The following is an 18,819-nucleotide window of genomic DNA, read 5'->3' on the forward strand; positions in this document are numbered from 1 at the left end:
AATCCTCCACCCGTAGCACCTTTACCCGCTGGAATGAATGGGTCTGGAGCAGCAGTGAATATGAACAGCGGCTTGAATCCATTGTTTATTGGTCCCATGAATCCTGTAAATCCTATCCAGATGAATTCTCAAAGTAGTGTCAAGCCAATTCCAATCAATCCAGATGACTTGTATGTCAGTGTTCATGGAATGCCCTTTTCTGCAACAGAATCTGATGTGAAAGACTTTTTCCTTGGGCTCCGTGTGGATGCAGTCCATATGCTGAAGGATCATGTAGGTCGAAATAATGGAAATGGACTAGTTAAGTTTTTTTCTCCTCAAGATACATTTGAAGCACTGAAGCGAAACAGAATGCTGATGATTCAGCGCTATGTTGAAGTTAGTCCTGCAACAGAGAGGCAGTGGGTGGCTGCTGGAGGCCACATAACTTTCAAGCAAACCATGGGTCCCTCTGGGCAGTCACACCCTCCTCCTCCCCAGGCTCATTCTAGGTCCAAATCTCCTAGTGGACAGAAAAGGTCACGGTCAAGATCTCCCCATGAGCAGGGTTTCTGTGTTTATTTGAAAGGTCTTCCCTTTGAATCAGAGAACAAACATGTGATAGATTTTTTTAAAAAGCTGGATATAGTTGAAGATAGCATTTATATAGCTTACGGACCTAATGGGAAGGCAATTGGAGAGGGTTTTGTCGAGTTCAGGAATGAAGCTGATTATAAAGCAGCTTTGTGTCATCATAAGCAGTATATAGGAAATCGCTTTATTCAAGTTCATCCAATTACTAAAAAGGCTATGTTAGAAAAGATAGACATGATTCGTAAGAGATTGCAGAACTTCAACTATGACCAGAGAGAAATCCTCATGAATGCTGAGGGAGAACCAGGCTCTCCAAAACTGTGTGCACATATATCTAATATTCCATACAATATAACAAAAATGGAAATCCTTCAGTTTCTAGAGGGACTGGCAGTAGAAGAAAACTCTGTACAAATTCTTGTTGATAATAATGGGCAAGGTTTAGGGCAAGCACTGATTCAGTTTAAAGCTGAAGATGATGCTCGTAAGGCAGAGCGTTTGCACCGTAAAAAGCTGAATGGAAGAGATGTTGTTTTGCGTTTGATAACTGTAGAAGAAATGAGAGATATTGAGAGAAACCCACCATCTCAAGGGAAAAAGATACTGAAAATACCAATACAAGGAAACGCGACTCTGCCAGGAGCACAGGGCGCTGGTGGGGATGAGCATGCCTTCTTGGGGGGAAATGCTAAAGATGCAAACAATGGTCCTCCGTTTAATTTCCCTGGTAACTTCAGTGGGTCTGGCACGTTTGGTCCCCCTCTGCCACCACCCGGAATAGGTGGCTTTCCTGATTCTAGACCAGGAATACCTACAGTTGCAGCTAGCAGTTTGCCTGGTGCAGGTATTGAGGTCCCAGGATTTGCAGGTGGTCCTGGTAATTTGAGTGGACCAGCAGGTTTTGCAGGGGGTCCTCAGACTTTTGGTAATGGTCCTGGCAATTTAAGTGGACCCCCCACCTTTGGTGCTGGTCCTCCAGGAATTGCTAGTGGTCTTGGACATTTAAGTGGACCTCCAGGGTTTGGGCCTGGACCAGGAAATATACATATTAGTGGACCTCCAGGTTTTGGAACAGGGTCTGGAAAGCCAGGACCAACTGTCATTAAAGTGCAAAATATGCCCTTTACTGTTTCGGTGGATGAAATTTTGGATTTCTTTTATGGTTACCAAGTGATCCCTGGTTCAGTGTGCTTAAAATATAATGAAAAAGGCATGCCCACTGGAGAAGCAATGGTTGCATTTGAGTCTCGTGATGAAGCTATGGCAGCTGTTGTTGATTTAAATGACAGGCCTATAGGCTCCAGAAAAGTAAAACTTGTTTTAGGGTAGCTGTTAATATGAAGTAGTTGTAGAATAGATATTCATAGTGCTGTGATAAACGCATCTGGATTGGTTTTTATAGTATTTCCAGGATAGAACCTGTGGATTGTTCAAATTGTAAAACAGATTGGTTTTGATAAGACAGAGCACTGGGTTAGCCATTACATAAGATACACTGCAAGGACAGATGCGCAGTGGATTTTCCCGTACAAGTATGTGGAGAAGCTGGACAGATTCTTATTCATCACAGAAGTTTGGTAAACTGTACTGGACACAGTGCTTATCAAAGAATCTAGATTGGTTTTACGTCGTTTCGGATAAGGGTAATAGGTGAAGTCAGTGAAGCTCTTCAGTGGGTGCTCTTGCAAGCCATTGTAAAATAGATAGCTATTTCTAGATTCGGTTAAAAGCTGGCTGAATTTGCTTTGTTTACAGGTCAAAGCTTTGTTTAAAGTCCTGATTTTACTCTGCAACTGAACGAATTCTCAGTGTACACAGATTTATTGTTTTGTGTATGTATCTTTATCTTTTCCAAGATTCTCACTGTATGAACAGTTGAATTATGCCCATTGCTGATGTGTCTACCGAACTAATTCCTCTAAGTATGAGCAGAATCGTTCTGTAAAATTCAAGCTGTTCTTTGTGGAATAACCTTTAGTTATTTATATATTGCAATTATAACTGTGCAGAATAAGACTTTTGCCACAAGTATAGCTAACCTCAAACATCATATGAGTTTTATAGTACACTTATAAAACATTTGCAGTAGAACAACTTGAAAATACTCATTATTGTTTAAGTAGCTTGATTTGTTAGGATTACATGAATCAGTTGGGATAGGATCTTTGGCACTAGTTGGATATTGATGTTGTATTTCTCACGTGTCTCTTGAACTCCTTACATAGAGTTTCTGCTGAGAGAACCAAAGTGGTGATCATTAGTAGAAGATTGGAGTCCAGCTAAAGTTTTAAATTAGTTTATATGTGAAAGAAACTTTTATCTTCAGCAACTCTGTTGTGAATTACTGCTATAGGTGAATTCAGAGATAAAATTTATTTTTCTCCAAAACTTGAAAATACTGAGTTTACTATATATTTTTGCAATAAAGTTGTGCTGTTGTATTCAAAGTCTGTAAAGAGTTGCCATTTTCTTTGCTGTGCAGTACGAACTTCCATGGAAAACCAGAGAATTGGAAAGGAAGTAATTACACAAGTGAAAAGTAGAATTTTTTTGGTTCATCCTTGCTTGGCTTATGATAAATCTAAAGATTTGGACATTGCCTGAAAAATCCTGCTACTCCCTGCAAATCATTGTACTTAAACATAGTAAACTTTGAACTGTTTTGGTTTTTGGACAAAGAAAAACAGTGCCTTTTGGTGTTGCATATCATGGAACACTGAAGTGTATGGTCAGGCAAAATTGAGAGGTGCAAGTGGCAACAGTTTTATTCATGTGGTGTGTAGGAGAGATTTGAAAACCTGTGCAGCGCTGCATCCTGAGAGGATTTCACAGTACAGGACTATGTGGAAGGATTGTATAAAGGTGTACTTCAATAAAGAGGCGGTTGCATTACACAGATGCTTCTGTAATTCATTAGCATAATTTTGTTTTGACAGATTACTAGGTGGTCCCAACTTTGGAAAAGTCATGTGATTTGTATATACTGTTTAAAATTAAGCCTCCTGTTAATAAAACTGTCTGTCTCTGAAGCTTCATGTTACGCGTTTCAACAGTCTTTGGGAGTAATGTTTCAACAGCAGATATGTTTCTTTTTCTTTTTTTCCTTTGAAAGTCTGAAAGTACTCTTGCTGATGTCAGAAAGATGTGTGATTAGGAGTCAAGCCTTTCAGTTTATTTTTAAAATTTTGCTCTTTGTTTTTTAAACAACTTTTATTAAAGTTTCGTACTATATTGGAGTTATTTGGGTGCTTGTTTCTTCATGTTTCACATTAGAATAAAATTACTGAAAAGGAAAACTTGGCTTCATTGTTCACAGAATTGATTTAAGACGTTAGCGTGTGTTGACTTGCAGAAACTTTTCAAGTTCAAATGAATCACAACAGTGCTTGCCTTGTTGTGAAATGTAATTAAACTACAGGTGTCTGGAATTAGATACACAGTTCTGTGTTACTGTCTTTTGATTTCATGTCTTGATCCTCTTGGTAATGGATACAGGGTTTATTAGTGTTTGTATTAGACACGGCATATGCTGCAAAACATGCTTGTGTGCGTGTTCCTTTGGACTTTCTAAAAGTGCAGGTTTGTTTTGGAAATCTTTAATTTCTGATTCTTGATTTTTCTCTATGGTCTAAAGATGTTTAAATGCTTATCTAAAAAAAAGTGCAAACCAGTACAAAAAGCCATTGGTGTTGGGAACATTGACATAGACTGAATGCTTGAGTGGAGGCTTTGGGGTGGGGAAGGGCTCTTCATCTTGCCAAGCAGTTGATGCTCCATGTCTTTTAGTGTAAATTAGTTAGTGACTATCTCCTCTTCCTTGAGAGTAGGCTCTTGGAAAAAACAGGAAGTTGTAGCGTGTTTAGAATTTCTGTATGTGCTACAAACAACACAGCTGCTGTCCAAAATAGTTACCATTGATCCTTTAAAGTATATATAGAGAAAAGTTTGTTATCAAGTGTCGCTTGCAAATACAACAAGTTTTCTATAACAACTTGCTTTCATGTTAGAAGCAGCCTTAAAATGCATGTCATGCTACATTATGAGGGAGTCCCTAATATTAACAGACAACATGGCTAGATTTGATAAAATTGCTTGCTTGCGCATGTTTATATTTGTGAACAGCCTTAAAAATGAGGGGTAGGACCTCTGAGGTACCATCTCCAATGTGGAAGGTACGTAACTGCCCTTGCGTATACACTTCAAGGCTGGCTGCTGACAAGAGGTAGCAACAGCAAGAATCAGCTAATGGACGCTTCTCAAATTTGCAGTTATTTTGGCCTCGATGCTTTTGAGTGTCAGGAACTGACATCCCGCTTGGCCTTGTTGGAACAATACAGTTGGTGACACTGATGTCCCAATTTCTTCAAGTTACGGAAAGAAGGTACTTGTGTTTATAACACTGGCTAAGTTGGTGGTTCTAGCAGTTCCTTCAGGGATAGTTTCTAAATACTACTTGTTTAACACACACACAAAAAAAGTGGTAAAGCGTTACATTCATGACATGACTTCTGTTAAACATACATATTTTTGTCGTCCCATTCACAAGAGAAAGTATGAATATAATAAATTATTCAATTATAATCTTGTGACCTACATGGAAGAACTACAATGGTTAGATGAAAGTGTGGCTTAAAGTTACCAAGTTTTCAAGCAGTTATATGTAAATGTCACAGATTTTGTTTTTAACACAAGTCAATTCTGTAATATCACAGACAACATTAAAGTCAGTTCTTTATTGACGAATTGTTGTTGCCATGTTCTAAATGTAGATTTATGAGAGGTTTGAGGCTTTGTAGGTTTAAAGAAAACTGAACGGTACTTTTTTATTCTTAGCAGTGTTCCTTTTGTAGCATTTAATGTTTTCCTTGAATGTCTATGCTCTGAATTTGTTGTGAGTGGAGAGGAAGATCGATGCAAAAATGAAGACTCTAGTCATGCGCCAGTTGACATTGAAGGTCTGCCTTCTAAAGAACGTACGTGCTGGTTGGTTCTGCTAAATTGCTCAGGCTGTCCTTAAAGAAGTTGTTGCCTATACTGTGTGAAATTAGCAGCTTGTTTTGCTGAGACTGTTTTGGTGCACCAAAGACTACAGATGCTAGAAAAAAAAAAATTTCCAGTTACCTAGGCACACCAGTGGTGCGTTAACTGTACGCAATGATTTCAGTTTCTGTATTTTGTTCCTCCTCAGTCTTCTGCTGTGGTGGTTCCAAAGCCGCTGCTTCCCGCAGCGAATGCTGTTGGTCTTCAGCGTGTTGTTCAGCAATGCGCGTCTCAGAACCTTGTTGGCCTTCTGATCTGCAAAATTGAAACTACTATATATTATGGACCACTTAAAGGCTCTGGACATTGGACCACTCTGAGAGCAGTTGTTTTAGGATGATTATCCAGCTATATGGATTAGACACTGAATCAAAAGATTGCAATTCCTGTTTAGTACAGACTCTAGTGCAAGCAAAAGACTAGTTTCTGTCTTTGCTGAGATAATTGGTTGGAAGGAAGCAGTTTTGAAACTGGACTGGTATATTAGGAAACATTTATTTTCAGTCTAGAGGCCTACACAAATTAGTTTTATGTCAGTTTACTGCTTTAGATATTGCGCAGGTCTTGAAAAAAAAAAAAAACAACCCAGAGATGCTAAATTTTGTTGCTGTAAGAGGTTTTTCAGAAACAGTGCCTTGGGCCTGGAAGCAGGGTTGCCAGATATATTTGCTTGTCTTTGCCCTTTTGCAGGTTTGCTGTTCTGTGTTGTGGCTGTATGTTCTTTCGTGGGTTTGGGAAAACTGAGCTAGAGTTTGTGTACAGAGCGAATTGCTCTTACTCCCAGTGGAAGAGGAAGTAAAACTGTTGAATGCCTCTGCAGGAAGAGTAACCTCAAGGGGTTCTCTTCCTATCTGTTTTTGGCAGTGAGAACGTGATTGTAGTTGAAAGATTTGGCTTTCCTGCAGAATGGAAATCTGTTGGTTGGTAGCATGCATTCGACTTAAGGTCTGTGGCTGTGTACTGAACTTGACTTTGTCAGTAATTTTCTTGGAGCTTTGTTACTACGTGGAATGTTTGGGTGTTGTTTGTGCAGGAAGTGCTTCCTACCTTCCTAACTTGGATGCGTTTCACTCATGGGTCTAAATATTGTGTGTAAGAAAAGCAGCTCCGAAAGTGTTCCTTTTCCATAGCTCCAGCCTGAATGTGTCAGATGGTTCAGTTGTGACTCTGTTCACGCACTGGCACTTCCTTTGTTACTGTTCTGTTTTTATATATGTATTCACAGCATGGCAGCTTGGGAGAGAAGCAACCAGATGAATTCTGACTTGAGTTCCTTTACTGCTTCTGCAGAATCAAAGCTTATTCCTTTGTGGCCATTTTTCTTTTGTATGCTCTCATGTCTACACCCTTAAGTTCAAATGGCCTTACCGGTTCCTTCCCAAATATATTAAAGTAAGCTTTCAGAAACAGTGAATATATTCCCTTTTAACACGAGTCTGATTTCCACAAAATCAATTTTGTAACTCTGTATTTACTGCTCTCAAAGCAGCTTCACTATTCCCCCCCAACTTTTGCAAGATCTAGCCTGCAGTTCCTCATTCAGGTGATAATAGATCGCAGCAGGATAACTTCAAGGGGTAGAATGGGAAATGCCTTCACAGTACACAGCTGAGGAATGAAAATTTAGGACTTTGAAGGCTTGCACAGGGGATACAAGAATTGATCCAGCCTAAAACTCTTGGTTGACATAGTCTGGCTTTTTGGACCTGTCTCTGCTTCTGGAAGTCTGGTAACTTTCTGCAAGCTTCATATTGTAGTTACAGTGTTGTTAAAGAATCAGTAGGATGGTATAGCTCTGATTTCTGACCATCTGAAGGTAGGTAGATCTCCAGCTAGCTATTTTGTAGTTTCAAACAATTAATTTCATTTCAGCCATTTCCCATTGAATGTGACTATGTGGATGTAGTGTTGCTCTCTGTGATAATAGAAAGCTTAGAAATGCTTTCTAGTCACTTAGAAATCAAGGCAGATGTTTTGAGGAACAGCTATATAGTCAGAACCTCAGCTACTTCCAAGAATTCCTTTTAGGGAATTTTGATTGTGTGCCTTTTATGATAAAATTCATAGGACTGCTGTGACTTTCAAGCCTCTGTGCTTAGTGACCTTCTTGCTGTGGTGGCATTTGCCAGAATGTGCTCCATAATGGAGCGTTTTATGAAACTTCTGTTTTCAGCAGTATAACCAAAGCATTGCTGCTTGTTTTGACAGGAGGATAGATATGGAATGTGAAAAGTCCTTGCTTGTTTGAACAAGAAGCTCAACTTGAAAGTGAAAATGATGCTTTCTGATGCTATTGCATTATTAGCCAAATGTTTCTAATAAAAGGGCAGTATTTATAAATCCCGTATTGAGGAACACCAATGCAACCAGCTACAAAAGCAAAGAGGCTAATTAAAGTAAAATTAGGTGCTGGCAGTTCATTGACTGAATGTCGGGTAAGCCCACTTTATGGAGGGGAGGCAGAGTTGTTAAATATTACTAATTCACTTGCCTAGGATTCCCCTGCTACGTCACAGCATTGCTGCAAAGGCAGTGGTCTGTGTTACAGGTCCAGTCTCAGATGCATAAATGGAATGGTTTTTATAGCACTTAGAGCTCTTTTCATCTACGAACTTGAAAGCTTTTAGGAGGCAAGGTAAGTGTGTATGCAGGGTGGTGGTGTATAGCTAATTTGTAACCAGTAAGCCAGTGGCAGAATGCTCTTATCCTGGTGTTAAAGGCACATCGGCATTAACATCAGTGAAGTGGCATTAGGGTTGAAGTTGAAAGGTTAAGGCCAAACTTTCGCTCTTTAACTTTAGTAAAAACAACCAAGTGATGCCCTAATCTAATGAAGAATGGGGTTTGGAAACTTCAGCACTGAGCTTCTGTGAAAAAAACCAGAATAAACCACTGAGTAGATAGTTAAATTCTTAAACTAATCTGAAATTTAGATTCCGTTGTTAATGGTAGAATGTTAATGGTCGTTGTTGTCATTTAAGTCAGTGATAACCCCCGTGTGTATATAAAAGCATTTTGAGTAATCTGGATCCACCTCTTAAAGAAAAAAGCCTTTCGAGTATATCCAAAAAATTACATCCACAACACCATGATGTACTGTGCAAATGTCCAGGATTTTTTGAAGGCCTTTTTTGTCATCTGGACAGTCATCCCTCCCTTTGGGTAACTGGCACTGTATTTTGTTAAGATGATAATCCAGATGGCATTTCTTCCCTGCAGCGTAAGCAGTGTGTCATGCTAATTCTTTGAACGAGAAGGTAGTGTTTGGCTACCCTAATGACTCTGGGAACAGAAAGGGGAGCATGCAAACAGCGTTTTCCTTTGGCTGGATGGCTTGTGCTACTTTTCACGTTAAAATTTGTCCTTAGTTGTGCCTGTAAAAATAACTTAATTCAGAAACGAGTAAGTTTTCTGAAACCAAAAATACTTTGGTTTAAACAAAACCAGTAATAAATCAATGTAATATAAATCCGAATATGAATCTGCAGATAATGTTCTAGCTCTCTGAAATAGCAGCCCTTTTCAGTGCAGTGACTTGACTGAGTATGACTGGAGTATCATTATTTAATTCCATTATTGTGAAAGGTGAGAGGAATCCCTGTAATAGAGTTCTGTACAAGCCAGGATGCAGTGGTGCAGTATGTAACCTTCCTCTCAGTCCTGCTTAGTCTGGAAAAGGTAGTAGGAATCTGTTGTTCTGAATGTTTTTGAGCAGTCCACACTCCAAGGTTGCTTACATGTATAACATGGAAACAGTTACTGTTTTAATGTTTTTGTGATCTTCAAACCGCTCTGCTACCACATTAGGTACACTTAAAAGCCCTGTCGGTGAAGAATCTGCAATGAGCAACTGCTAACATGCAGAGCCTGTCTGATGTTTTGTCCTGGCTGCTGCCTGTCTCAGTTATTCAGCTGTTCTCTTGCTATGTGGATAGTGCTCTGCTGCCCAGGGAACCTTGAGTTCGCAGGTACCACCTAATGGTGGTAACTCCAAGTCTCTCTACTTCAAGTAAATGTAATTCAAGTCATGCTTTTACAGCTGTTAAGTTTACTCTAGGTTTTTCATCAGTGAGATTTTTGCTCAGAGAGCTTCCCTCTGCCTTAGTTTGGTCATATTTATTAAAAAAAAATTGTTGGAACTATTCATTTGACTTTGAGAAAATAAAGATGCTTACCTAAGGCTTAAGTATTGGGTTATAGGGGTTTTCAGGTTCATAACTTGCAGAGGTGTTTTCTAAAGGGTGTGGAACGCCTTTGTAGCAAATTCATACTTAATGGCAACAGACTTTTCATAGGGTATAGGATGGAAAGCATTGCAGTATATATACTATGGATGGCAGACATGGGAGAAGCACTTGCGGAAATACCTGTCTGCAGTTGTGGAATCTCTTCCTCCTTAATGCAGGGAGACTGTATGGTCATTTTGGCCTTCTTGGCACGGGGATGGGTGGAAGAGCTTGAATCTGTTGTAATGGGTTTGTGCTTTTGGGAAGGTACACTGGCAGGAGAAGTTGGATCTGGAGGAGAACAGAAAAGGGACACAAGGTCAGTGTGGTGTTTTGTGGCCTTTAAATACTTCTGTTGTTAAGTCTGGACAGGGGAGAGAAAAAACAACTTTCAAAATCCCTCACCAAATCCTTTCCTTTGTTCTGCTTCCTTGATGTCAGGTTTTTGTAGGGTGGTGATTTTTTGGTAGGCTATTCTGTTTTGAAGCATTATTATTCTGCAATAGATTAGGATGGAGAAGTGAAGATGTTCATAATTAAGTGGCAGAAAAGTATTACGGGGGTGTGAATCTCTTTCTTAAAAAGCAGCATATATTCGAAAGGAGAAAGAAGAACTGAAACACAGTGTTGGCATAAGTCTGAACTTGCAAATGAATACATTGAACAAATCAATTTCTTATGAGTGCTACAGAAGCAATATTACAGATATTTTTTCCAGATCCTATTTCATGAGAAGCTAGATTCAAGATTAAAGTCCATAAAGAAGAAAGTCTGAATTACGTAATATGAGAGATAGTGTGATTCTGTGATATGAGAGGACTTGAAAGGTTGCTTCTGCTTTATGTCCTTACTCATTTTTTAGGCAAGAGTTGTCACTGTGCACTAATAACTCCAGGGCAACTGAGAATAGTCTGAAGAGTTTGTCTGGAGTATCTCAGCTTTTGTTTGATGATCATTCAGCAGTGCAACACAAACAAGAAACATGGCAAAGTTTTCATTAACTAAGGGGCTATTGGTACTAGTGGTCACCAAAATTCTTCAGTAATGTGAAGTTGTTTGATAAAGCAGCAAAGATTGCTAAAATGTATTGCTGGCATATTTCTTTTTAAAGTCATGTTTCAAACTCATACTATTCATACAGTATATACTGGTCTAAATAGATGGACCTTCATCAGTTTGTGCCTTGAAGTCACCTGCATAATGTCATGGCCACATTTGGGGGAATGGATAAAGTCATGTGGGCTCTAGAATAAGTACAGGATGGTTTAGATTTCCAGCCTTTGGGAGGGGTAGAGGTTGCTAAAGGGATTGGCAGAATGAACACCAAGACGTTGCCTCAAAAATGATGGGTACGTGTGAATTAAGAAGTGGTATGTTGAGGTACAGCTGCAGTGTAGTTGAAGAACCGAAGAGGAGGAATATGGTGTGGACTCCAATGTTAGCTTAAGGAGCTCAGACTGGGAAGTGGAGGAGCCATAGTCAGCTTGATCCATCTGGGGCATGGGGCAGAATGTTTAGCTGTTCGTGCCTGAGAGAATGAGGCCTTACTTGAGAGAGGCAGAGATGTGCAATGTAAAATGGCGTAATGTTATAAAGGTCAGTGTGGTTCAGCTTTTAAGTCAGTTTTTCAATTAAGTTGTTCTTTACATTTCAGTAATAAATATTTGAGAATTGAGGGGGGGTGGGAAAGTAGCTGAAGAAAAGAATATGAAAGGAATGACAAAAATCTTACTTGGTGGGAGAAGTCAGTGAGCACTTCTAGGATTGCAGTTACTGTTCCAACTGAAGTCGAATGAATGATTGATTCCAAAACCCCAACCTGCTTTAAGTTAGTTTTTCAAGAAAAAGTTAGAAGTGAACATTGGACAGTGTAAAGGTGAACTTCTAGAAGGAGGTGGTGTTTCCCTGAAGCTGGGACTTGGCTCTTGTTTGTTGTGGGGGGAAGCTGCAATAAAGAAGGTGAAAAGTTCTTGTTTGCGTTTTCTGCTGGAAATTACAATCCCATTTGTGATTTTTGTGCTTTATTTCAGCTTTTTTAAACTGTTGTAAGGTGTTATTTTTATTATTGTATAGGTATTATATAAATATATTGTATAGATACTGTCGTATAGAAATTTTATTAATGTATAGGTGTGGTGCTTAGGGACATGGTTTAGTGGTGGACTTGGCAATGTTAGGTTTAATGGTTGGACTCTATGACTCTTAAAGGTCCTTTCTGACCTAAGTGATTTTATGATTCTATAAATGAGAGCTTTGCCTTCTCAGTCAGTGTCTGTGAACATCTCACGGCTCAGGTACCACAGTGCATGCGCAGCACTCGTACCCGTGGGCTGCCTTCAGATACAAAAAACCCAAATTCTCGTTGTGATACTGGAGCTACAGGGTTCATGTGGAGACAACTCAGTAAGTAGAACTAGGTCACAACTTCTGCGTGTATTCAGTAGTGCCTTAGATGTGCAGTAGTCAATACCCTCTTTGCATAAGGCTTGTTGTCAAATTCAGAGCTCAGAAAGGCTTGTATGGGCTGGCAGCTGTGCCGCTGCTTCCCTCTGATCGTGGCTTGGAGTGGTCAGCACAGCCTCAACCCTTCACCACTGCACCCTGTAGAAAACACTTGTCGCCTTTCCACACTCAATTTACCCCCTTCCCACAAAGCTTTCTTTGGTGAGTCAAAATTCATGGTGACAGGTAACATGGAACACAGGATAGAGAATACTGATTTGTTACCAATTTCTGGGCTGTGGGACGAGGCTCTGTGGCCCGTGGATGAGCTGGTGTGCTGGAAAGAGGCTATATTTACTCATAATTTTTGTGGACTGCTGTCTTCTTCATGAGACTCTCTTAATCTCATCTTAAAATAAAGATGCTTTTTTGTGCATGTAGTCATACAAACCTAGCTTTATGATTTCTTTTAGAGCCTTATGGGGTTCAGGAAAGTGGGATCACATTAGAATTCTTATTTTGATAATACATTTAGAAAGTGATGCTGACACTTACCTCTGAACCAGCATCAGCTTTGTAGTATCAAAACCTGAAAAGTAACAGGTTGTCCCTGAAAACTGAATTACTCATTTGAGAAAGCATTGCTTCTGATGGTCCGTGTATTCAGGGATCACAGCAGGAAAAGAGAGAAGCTGTTTTGAAGCAGGTAGGGTGGTAACTGCAAGATGTGGGATTAAACTAAGCAATGGACGAGGAGGGGTCTAACATTAGGTTGTTGGGAAGTACAAAATTGTTAACTGGGATGGTCTGTTACCTGTGTTGGGTGTGTTTCTTGAGTTCTTGGGCAGCATAAGGCCAAGATAGTGAAAACTGCAGTTGGTACATACTGCTGGCAGGATAGCTGCCATTTCTGTGGTGTTCGTAAGCGGAATGTAAGGCGGAAGCTGTGGTCAGCCCAGTACAGAATAAGCTCATTGGAAATCAGCTGTCTTTAAGCACACGTGTTAAAGCCTCAAGCTTGAGTTAACCAAGTTCTTAAGTTAATGTTTAATACTTGGTGTACGCTGGAATAGTGTCTTGGGTGTCCTGTATGGAGTGATGTTCTGGATGAGAATTTGTTAGTGAGATTAACTAGGAACAAACTGCAGGTTTTGTTGATCCTTGCTTACATTCCATCTTACATGGAACAGTGAAACCAAGCTGACCCACAAGACTGGGTTCTTTGATAATGCTAATGCTTTCTCTCCAGAAGACATCACTCCTGCCACTACTAAAAATACTGCTGGTGGTGTTTGATGCCATGAAGTTACTGGATTTTTTTTTTTTTTCTTCTGGGTGACTCTGTGGGTTCTGTGAGCTGCCATACTGGGGTGATCTGAGTCACAACCCCCCTCTTGCTATCTGCTCTCCTTCTTCACCCCATCTTCCCCAGACTAAAGGGAAAAGGGAGCCTCTGGCTTTCAGGTTTAGTGCGGTATGAAAGCGTATTAAAAAAAAGTTGTAATTCGTTAGTTCTCACCTTATGCAGTGCAACACTCAATCCTTAGTTGACTAAATGGTGGCACTCCTACTGCAGAGGGATAAGTACAGAGGAGTTTGTTTATGCTTCAGACACCCATGTGTGGCATTTCGGGGGAAAGTGCAAGACCCTCCAAAGCTCTGTATTGGGACAGTTAAAATCTTTCAGCACTCTTGTTCTGGAGTTTTCTTCAAGCATAGGTAGACAGTGCTTTCTTCTGTTATATTTGATTTGCTTTTAAGTGTTGGTTAAGCGGAATCACTAGAAGAATAATTACAAATTAATATTAGACTTGTCTATTGAGTTGATTTTGTTTACGTTGGAGAATGTTCTTTTCTGTGTGAAAGGAAGTTGATTTCTCTGTAGAATCATGTGAAAACAGTTGGAAGTTCTGAAATGCTTATATAAAACTTCAGAAAGTAGCAGGTAATTCCTTTTTCTTCTGAATACTTAACATGGATCTCCTACATGATTTTCCTAGAATGGAGCAGGTTTTTTGTCTGTTTAGGACCACCTTCTTTACTGGTGTGCTTAAATTCAGTATAGAACAGCTCTGTTGGAATTGCAGGATTTATCTTTCCATGTGTATTATACAACTATTGGGAGTTCATGATCTTTACAGAGAAGAGATGGTATTAACAGTAAAAATAACTGACTTTTTAAACTGGACCTCAGTTTGGTTGTCTGAGCACTTCTTAAAGCTTACTTAGTCCAGAGCCATTCTGTGTTTTACTTCAATAACTGGGAATGACGTCTGGTTGAGCAGCAAAAGACTTCTCTGGAGTATGTGCTCAGAATCCTACAGACTTCTGCGGATGGTATTTTGCTCTAGAGTCTGTAGGGATAACATGGGTGATGTATTATTTTTCCTCAACATCTAGTGTTCTATCATGTGCAGTTCTAACTAAAGGCAAAAAATGTAGGTGTCTTGATGGATCTGAAGCTGGGTGTTGGAAACTCTTCCCATGAGAAAGGAATGTGCAGAATTCAGCTCAAGATGAAACTTCCCAGGCGATGCCTCTCAACAGTGAGATACCTGAGTTGTGAGAGCATTGGATCAGACGTCTGTGGCTATTGTCAATGGAAATTGGGTATTGGGGGGGCATAATGTAACATCAGTTGTGATTTTACAGGCTGTTTCTGACAACAGCGCTTACCCAGTGGCTTGCTTACGTTGCCTTTTCTTCTGAACCTGCTATGCTGGGATGCACCCAGTGGCTCTGTTTTATGCATTTTAAATAGAGTTTGAATTTATTATCATGCTTGGAGCGCACTTTTACTTGGCAAACTGAATTTCTGCTGCAAGAATAGTTTTGTGACTTCCAGACCATGCTGTACCTTAATCTGCCAGTGGCGATGAAGTTGGAGAGATTGTTTGCTAAACTGTTGTTGTTGCAAGCTCTTAAGGATCAATCTGTAATAAATCCTTTATAAATTGAATGTGTTATAATACTTTCATGGAAAGCAGTTTGCTTTAGCTGCTGTTCTCGCTTTGGAAATATCCATTGTATTCTGTGAACCAGAAGTTTAAAGTAATAGACATCAATGTTAGTTATCAGGGGTGGTTGTGAGGGGGGAAAATAAGAAATCAATGAATTTTAGAATTTCTGGAACTGTTGGAAAATAGAAAAATTTGTGTTGCAACAAATGTAAGTAATATTCTGTCATAGTAAAGATTAATTGTTGGAAGTCTAAAGCCTAAATTTATTTTGTGTGTATGAATGGTTATAAGTATGCTCTATGAAAACTCAGTGAAACAACATGAAATTTGTTTTTGAAATGCTGACTCAAAGCTGCAAGCTGAATGAGATTGGTGTTCTTTGAGTGCATGCCAAGGAAAAAAGGAAGGCTATCAATAAAAACAATAAAACCCCAAGTTCTTCCAGTTTAATTGCACCAACCTGTATACTTAGCCTGGGATCAGAGCCTTCGTGCACTGTTTGAGCATAGTAACCGCTAGAACCTTTTTCTCTCGACGTGTGTTATACAGCACTGGTAAGTGATGAAGCATTACTGCTTGGTGCGTGGTGTTCAAAACCATACTGATGGTGCAGTGCTTGTTCCTTGGGAGTAAGCTGGCATGTGTAAGCTGGGCAGCTTTCAAAGTGATGAAATACCAAGAAGATGTTGCAGGGTTGTGTGGATGTTCAGAACACAGAAGCTTAAGAGAAGATAGAAAGCATTGCTGGCTTCTCCTTAAAAAGAAACAGGATGGGAGGTTGTATTAGGCATGGGGTTGTTCTAAGTACAAGTGCAGATTTATGGCATTTTCAGAGCTTTTGGGATGGTCACTCCTCTCGGAGGAAGTGAACAGAGCCTTTATGAGATGGAGATGAAAGTCAACTGGATTGTCACATAAACAATTCAGGTTTTTTATAGGAAAAGCGATGCAATTGCTGTAGTAAAATATAGTTTACTATGAAGAACGAAAGTAAGTTTCAGAATTCTTGCTTTAGGGAGGAAAACAGGAGATTTGAGCTGATGCTTATCATCATTAAATCCTGTTTAAAAATAGCTGATAACTGAAGCTGGGTCTAGTTTTTGTCATTGCTGAGGAACTCCACTATTTTTTCTTTTTTCCCAGTCAGTGTGTTTGTGTGTTTGGGAATGAAAATATATTAAACTTTTGATCTTTTTAAGCTTTCAGGTGCAGGCAGATTTCAGATTTGCAGTTCCCCCCCTAGCTGTGCGAGCAGGTTATCTGGGTTGGAGGTGCTTACCTAGAGGCTAAGCAGATCTGCAGGCTTGACTGAAACGGATGTTGTGTCTTGGCAGACCACCTACTCCTCGCTCTTGCTGCTGAGATACCCAGACTAGGACATGATCAGGATTTTCTGCTGCTATTATTCAAGGAATGGATTGAAACTGGAGAACACCATGCAGTGTATTTGGAAAGCTGTGAAGTGAAAAAAAAACTGTGTGGGCTCTTCAAGGATGTCCGTAGGCAGCGATATATAAACAATTGCTGGCTGAGGTTCAAACTGATGTTTTCAGATGAAACATGAACTTTTTATCTGAATCTGTTAAGAAGCTATCCCTCTTTTTTCCATAAGGGTTCTGTCTATAGTTGTTAAACCCACTTTGTTGTTATCCCTCGAGTTGGCGAGGAGGGAGTACAGCCTGTTAGAAGAACAGTTCCTGCTCAGCTGCTCTGAACAACCGGCCGGGCTGTACTCCATTGCCTCCTGATTGTCATGTGCATCAGCTAGTGTCCTGCAATCTCCCAACAGAGCGGAAGGATGTAGCGGGAGACACAAAACCTTGTGGTCTGTAACTTCCCAGGGGGTCAGCAGAATGTCTGGGCTGGGTTTCAAGGGAAATTCTATGCCGTTACTAACTCCAGACCAGTAGGATGGGACAGCCTCCTGGGTATTGGTGTACTGAAAGATACATCCTTGAAACAGTGGAGGATTTTCCTAATTTCATTGCTGCTGATCTGGAGAAGAGATTCAGGTAGCTGATGGGAAGCAGTCAGACTTGATGACTTGCGCCATTTCACCTCCTGGCTTCATCGTGTGGTTTAACAGTTCCCATCTCAAACTTGTAACTTTTCCTTAGCGGTGTCTTTGTAACATGGAATAAATATGTACAGACTTGTTCCACATGCAGCTTGAGACCTGTAGTAACGATTTCCTCCTAGAACAGGACCACTGCTGTTCAGGGATGCTAAAGCTTATGGGAAGCTGTTCCTTTGAGGTTAACTTTACTCCTGATCCTTTGTGCTCTCGTGGGGAGGAAAGGCGGCTCCTGTTTCTGTCTCACATTGGTACAGAAATCTCTGTTGCAGAAGAGGAAAATAGAGGAGACATGTTGGCATGGGAGCCAAGGCTGACTGTCCTGATCTTCCTTGTTGTCAAACAGCTGGTGTCATACAGATGTGTACCGCTCTCTGTAGAACTGTGAACTGCGCAGACGTGAGACTGGGCGAGGTGTAAGCTGATCTGGTGGAATGGTCTGTGTAGAAAGGAAAAAACCTGATACCTGTGACTTGTGACTTTAGGAGGAACCTATTTATTAAAGGCAATGGTTTATTTTGTGAATCTTACTTGGAGTTGAAGGCAACTGAAGTGGAAGATGGATGGCTCTAAATAGCAGTTTGAACAGTTGACCTGACTACTTCAGACTAGCCTCTTGGAAAATGCTGGCGTTAAAGTAGATGATGATGACTTTGGTAGAAAGCTGAACTATGATCTGCTTTGCCTAAAGCTTTGCTGATTCTTACTGAGCGCCAGTTTTGCCCTGCCGCCATCACCAGAGCATCTGAGTGCCATGCAATAGCATACTAAGTGACATTGTTAACATTTGTCCGGGGTAGATAGCAGACTGGGAGGGGATTAAACATTGACTAATAAAAGCTAATCTCTTCATGGAGATAAATATTGACATCTTGCAAGTATGAGAAAGCCATGTGGATACTCCAGTACTAGAAAGGGCACAAAATTATTTCCCTATTTTCCAAACGCTGAAGGAGCTTCTCTGAAATATTCAAGTTTAAAGTGCTTGATGAAGCTCTCAAGCTGTCCAATCTCTTGAGTATTTTGATGCTTGAAGGCTTCTACACTGCTGAGAATTATGTTTGTTCCTTGAACAGAAGTGTCTGCAGTTCGATATGTAATAAAATTTAGTTGCTACCTTGTTACAAGATTCTGTTAACGTTTTTTTGTGAAGGCAGCACCGGAAATAAAGGGAGCCGTGCGTGCAAGGGTCGAAGGGAGGTCTCGCGGCCTGGGGGGCCCTTTAGGATTCTTCCACCCCGTTGAGCAAATTTCAGTCTCTTGGGTTGAGGGCGGCTGTTGCTACACTGCATGCAGGCGCCGTCGTTGCCTTAAGTGAGAGGCTGAGAGCATCTGCACAGGCAGACCCTGGGCTCCGGGAGCTGTTTAACCGACGGCTGCCCGCTGACGTGACGGCGTGCGAGAGCGCCTTTAAGAATTCGTTTCCCGCGGAGGAGCGCGTACCGAGGTGGAGGGACGGGCCCTTGGCGCCGGCCTCCCTGCAGCCCGCCCGCAGGGAGCCGGA

The 18,819-nt window shown here is 40.5% G+C and overlaps 2 protein-coding genes across 3 annotated transcripts in view; both read left to right on the plus strand.

Annotated features, from left to right (window-relative positions):
* The window catches only part of RBM12 (RNA binding motif protein 12), an 11,614-nt gene extending 7,392 nt beyond the window's left edge, over positions 1-4,222 (plus strand). The window contains 1 exon segment of the mRNA XM_035893234.1: positions 1-4,222. This exon segment is cut by the window's left edge and continues 16 nt beyond it. Within this exon segment, the coding sequence (XP_035749127.1) occupies positions 1-1,902 (1,902 nt within the window). The 3' untranslated portion in view covers positions 1,903-4,222.
* The window catches only part of CPNE1 (copine 1), a 36,344-nt gene that overhangs the window by 669 nt on the left and 16,856 nt on the right, over positions 1-18,819 (plus strand). The gene's annotated exons all lie outside the window — the stretch shown is intronic.

The sequence above is a fragment of the Egretta garzetta genome, unplaced genomic scaffold, assembly GCF_000687185.1.
Source record: "Egretta garzetta isolate BGI_Z169 unplaced genomic scaffold, ASM68718v1 scaffold440, whole genome shotgun sequence".
NCBI classification, from domain to species: Eukaryota; Metazoa; Chordata; class Aves; order Pelecaniformes; family Ardeidae; genus Egretta; species Egretta garzetta.